Source organism: Primulina huaijiensis, chromosome 8 (genome assembly GCF_012295235.1).
Source record: "Primulina huaijiensis isolate GDHJ02 chromosome 8, ASM1229523v2, whole genome shotgun sequence".
In the NCBI taxonomy this organism is placed as follows: domain Eukaryota; kingdom Viridiplantae; phylum Streptophyta; class Magnoliopsida; order Lamiales; family Gesneriaceae; genus Primulina; species Primulina huaijiensis.
Genome location: NC_133313.1, coordinates 3,711,193 through 3,716,287, shown reverse-complemented (window position 1 = coordinate 3,716,287; position 5,095 = coordinate 3,711,193). Strand labels below are relative to the sequence as shown.

Sequence of the window (5,095 nt, the reverse complement as noted above, 5' to 3'; positions counted from 1 at the left end):
CTTAAGCCTGTAGAATAAATTGGTGTGAAAGAAAATTCAATTTGCTCTGACTGGATATCTCAAGAACTAGGTTCAAAGGGACAAGTAATAAACATATAGAGTAAGTCTCTTGCGAGACGGTCTCACGAATTGGTGTTTAACTTTTATTTACCTCTACATCATTTCATTTTGTTTAATATTATAAGATAAATAAATATTATTCAGTATAATTGGATAAGTAATAAACATATAGAGAAAGTCTCTTGTGAGACGGTCTCACGAATTTTTATCTGTGAGACGGATCAACCCTACTGATATCCACAATAAAAAATAATAATCTTAGTATAAAAAATAATATTTTTTCATGGATGACCCAAATAAGAGATTCGACACACAAAATTGATTCGTGAGACTGTCTCACAAAAGTTTTTGTGAACCATGTATTGATCTTGAATGAAGAATTCAGTCGAAATTAGATTCCATCGGAAGGCTCAAAAAACAATATATAAATTCGAGCATAGCTATTTCACACCTTAGAAGAATATCCTAAAAATATTTCAGGCAAAATGACTTGTTTTGTAAACAATTTCTATAGCAAAAGGACAACATTTTATTCAAGCCGCTTGTCTAATTCCTCAAGGTTGCAAGATATAGCAAAAAACCAGGACCAATTTATGGTTCTCGCCAAGGGAAACATAATCAAGAGATCAGACAGTCAATTTTCTTGGTTGAACGACGACAAACACCACGCCACAGTTCACCATCTTAAAAGAACATTCATCGTAAATTCTTAAATTACAGTGTACGTGTCCCTTCGTATACCATGATCCCCCCCTAAAAAAAACACGAAAGATAGAAAGAAGACAGTTCTTATGTAATTGTTTCAACCACCTGCAACGTCATGGATAAACCCAGCACCGGAACAATCAATTTATTAGGGTGCGAAAGCATCAGCACATGCAGGGCCAAACGAACGCGATCGCGTTGAAGTTGATGTTCGTATGCATGACATATTGTAACAATCTTTAGCATGCTGATTTATTTCTTTTACTAAAGATGACACGGCTTTGGGGGAAACTGGTAGCATTAGAACTTGGAGGGGGAAACTGGAAACCTGTACCCAAGTTAATTTTTTATGATAAGATTGGTTTTGGTAAATTAAGAAGCACTTCAAATCATGTCCTTGTAAATGCCTAACAATTGCTTACTGCATCAGATTCGAAAAGCAAGGCGATGGCATACTATTCATGAAGAACGACATTATCTAAAAGAAAATGAGAGTCCCTCGTAGTTATTAACCACTCCCCCATGTAGCACATAACATCACACCCCTAGAGAAGCTAAAGTTTCACGTCCACTAGCCATTTTCCGGTCGCTTATCAGTAATCGGTGGTTCGGTGCAGGGACCTTAACCTGGCCCATAATGCGAAAACTTGTCACATCGATCCTATATCTGCTTTATTAATTCTTAACGACAAGATCAATGTTAGACCACCAACAACTTGAACCCTAAAGACTAACCATCTATGCAAGATAACCCCGGACTTACTAGCCATTCTATATTTGCTTGTGGTGCCGAAGGACATGTCAAATATGATAGATGAAAAATGTGAACCAAAAGACAAAGTACAATGAAGGAGAACTATATCAAAAAATGATTTGTTCCCGCATATCCTAACACTAATTAGAGTAATTACACAAATCAAGTTACAAACAGACACGATAGGATATTGATTTCTGGATGATACCAAGAAAATTTGGAACCAATGAAAATATGAACACTAGAGACACCCAACTCCCCTTCAAGGTATAAACCTGTTTATGTTCATATTTATGCCATAATCGAGATCTCCTTGTGTTACTCAAATGGGAGAAGACAACTCAAAGAAAGAAAACATTTGAATAAATTTTAATTATCATACTCAAGATAACCTGAGAAAACATTCAATTGATCTCGAGTAAAATCAGATAATCCTCTATCTCCCTACCATTCCAAAAGATGAAAACAAAAAATAAAAGTTTGGATAAATTACCCATTAGCAAGAAGCTGGTTGTATATATGAGCTTGAAACAACATATTGATACAAATGGTGCCTTCGTCTGTAAATATTCAGCACCCCATCACAGCACAATTATAAACGAAACTTCCCGATCTTTTTCGGCCAAGCAAATCCCATTGAGGCGGACCTTCGCTAGGAACCCATGAATTAACTTCAATAAACCCTTCACCTGCATTTTGGAGGCCCCCAATCACAATTAGCCGATCACCACATGCCCTAAAAGCTAAACCCCAACCATACATGGAGTCCATTCGTTCCGGTAATCTTCCAACTGTAACCCAAACCCGATCAATCTTGTCGTATTTTCTCACCTCCATATCAGCATGATCTGCTGCATATAGCTCATTATTTACAACAGCAATCAGTGGTGGTGCTTCTGATGTTGCAGGCATATCATCCCTTGCAGCCCGCACAGGGGACATGTTCGGGATTTCAGTCCAAATCCCAGTTTCCAAATCATATTCCTCACCAGACGTGAGAAGCTTTGAATCAGCTCCTCCAACCCCTCCAACGACATAAAATTTACCATCCATGAACACCCCAGAACACATTTTTCTTGATTGGTTCATGTTCCGGAGTGTTGTCCACGTTTCCAAATCAGAATTATATAATTCTGCAGAACTAAAGATGTTATTACGCGAATCACAGCCACCAGCCAATATCGCGATTTCTCCGAGACTGGCAGAACCGAACAAACATCGAGGTGAGTTCATACTCATCCCTGTAGTCCAAGTGTTCGTTAACAAACTATATCGATAAATCACGTGCGACATAAGATCCCTACCGAAAACAAGAAGCTCGGTTCCAACAGCCAAAGATTCCTTATCTGAAAACACGAAACAATCATTCGGATCCATTCTTGGCAACTGCATCCAGCGACGGCTACTAGGGTCAAAGGCTTCCCATTCGAGCAGCTGGCATGAAAAATAAACCCAATGCTCAACCACACCGTTTTGCCTCCTCAATCTATACAGATCACCGCTTCTAATAAGAGAGCGGAAACTCCCGTTCAAGGATGCAATAACTCCATAATCAGCTCTAGAACACTTAATGAGGCAACTGATGGAGTTGTCGCGCCCAATGGCAGCAATTAATGAACTTGAATCAGAATTATCACCAGCATGCCGTTGACTGCTGGATTGGTTCCAAAGGGTATTTAAAATCCCACCAATCGATAATGTGGTGTCAATCAGATCTACCGAATGTTTCGACTTCTTCCTTACAGCCATTTCTTCCTCTTCATTTGTCTCCAACATTCTATTGTTCTGCTGAACCTCAACTTTCTCGAGCCAGTAATTCAGGCAAGGCCAACCGCCTTCTCGATCACAAGTCATCGGATAATCCCTCGAAACCAAGCAAGCCCGGTCTTCCAACATGTCTTACAGATCCAAACCAAAAGGGAGAAACTATTTTTCAGCTAAAATCAATCCAAATGCTTCTTCCTATTGTGCACTGCAATATATTCGCAAGCATAGACCAGAATTTTAGATATCCTACAATAAAAAGGATTTAATTGCATACAAAAGTTCAGAAACGAAACCAGAAAAAAAAATTCTACCAAGATTCTTGTATTATTCATCACTACTAGTTCCATATTAGCTTTTCGAACAACATTTATAAAGCCAAAGAAACCGATTAGATTAGGGGGAAAAAACAGAGGACGGCAAGTTTAAACCAGCGACCAGAACTGATCCAAATCCAATAAACAATATTAAGAGATAAATGCTAATCAAAACAGGAAAAAAGCGATCTTTGCACAAAAACAACGACAAAAACCAGCCAAAAAAGCTTTCGAAACGCAGAAACCGCAAAAATTAGGGAAACCCAGATTCAAGAAGACCTCAAAACACAGCGATAATCACGGCTTTCAATCAACGGAAACATGCATAAATCCAGAAAAGCGGTACAGATAGATCCCCAAAATTCAGATCAAACAAAAACCCAGCTACCAAAACTCGAAAATATAATCAATCACACCTAGAGCTTCAATCTTTCATTGGTTTTGCAATCAACAACCCAGATAAGATCTATCGCCACAGTCCCCCAAAAAATAAAAGAATAATAATCTGAAGTCACAACAAAAAGAAAGCAAAATAACTCAATAATTGACTAAAAAATTCTTAATCACAGGGAACACTTACATATATATGTTGGATAAGAACAAAGAAAAGAAAGATTTGTATTTAAATACAACAACCCTTTCTTTCTCTTCCCCCCTTTACAGGTATCTATGCATGTATTCTCTTGTGTTTTGTGTGTTTCTTTCTTTTGCCTTTATTTCTCGTTTTAAGCTTTATTATATATATATATATATATATACATAATACATAATACATATGTATCTCTCTCTCTGTGTGTGTGTAGGGGGTGGGGTTTGAAAGTGAAGAGCAAGAACTGCTGTTTCGATCTTGGTTATGTAGTAACAGGGATCCTTGGTTATCTAGTAAGAGAGATCCTTCGGATTCTCACGCCAGATCAAGCAAAGGCTTCGGGCTTTGGGGCGTATAATCTTTAGGAGGACCCCTTTTTCTTCTGTTTATCTGTATTTACCATTTTTGTGAATAAAAGCATATCTAACATTTTATTTAAACAAAATTCCATTTTTTGCGTGGCAAGGTTACAATTGTTGACTTGTCACCAATGGCAATCTTTGGTGTCCGCTTCGTTTATTTTAGTGCACCTACGTGCGAATTACGTGTTTGTATAATATTTTTTAAAATTTATTTTTTTTGTTTAAATGATAATTAAAATATAATTATAAGAAATAAAAAATATTGAGAGACTATATTGTAATTTTGATATATGAATTGAAAAAAATTAAATTGAAAAAATTAAATAGAAAAAAGAACATAGTATGAATTAAAACCTACAACTTGATGTTTAGGAAAAAAGGACACTCCCCGCTAAGCTATACGTGACTTACATTAAAGTTTTAATAATTTATTAATATATATAATTATTAAAAAGAAAAACTTGTGTAAGACGGTCTTACAGGTCGTATTTTGTGAGACAGATCTCTTATCTGAGTTATCCATGAAAAAATATTACTTCTTATG

At 36.7% G+C, this 5,095-nt stretch overlaps 1 protein-coding gene across 4 annotated transcripts; it reads right to left on the bottom strand.

The window, feature by feature from the left end:
* Positions 1 to 867: 867 nt before the first annotated feature.
* Positions 868 to 4,350, bottom strand: LOC140983019 (F-box/kelch-repeat protein SKIP11-like). 4 transcript variants are annotated; one of them, XR_012176377.1, is made up of 3 exons: positions 4,181 to 4,350; positions 2,013 to 3,491; positions 868 to 1,093 (listed from the first exon to the last, which is right to left on the bottom strand). XR_012176377.1 is itself a non-coding variant. In XM_073449871.1 (2 exons), the coding sequence occupies exon 2, from the start codon at positions 3,413 to 3,415 to the stop codon at positions 2,090 to 2,092; it is 1,326 nt and encodes a 441-aa protein (XP_073305972.1). In that variant the 5' UTR covers positions 3,416 to 3,491; positions 4,181 to 4,350; the 3' UTR covers positions 1,861 to 2,089. The 4 variants fall into 4 exon arrangements, 3 of the variants coding, with proteins under 3 accessions (XP_073305972.1, XP_073305973.1, XP_073305974.1); XM_073449871.1 differs by lacking the exon at positions 868 to 1,093 and having other exon boundaries at positions 1,861 to 3,491; XM_073449872.1 differs by lacking the exons at positions 868 to 1,093; positions 4,181 to 4,350 and adding an exon at positions 3,880 to 4,174 and having other exon boundaries at positions 1,861 to 3,491.
* Between the last annotated feature and the right edge of the window lie 745 nt (positions 4,351 to 5,095).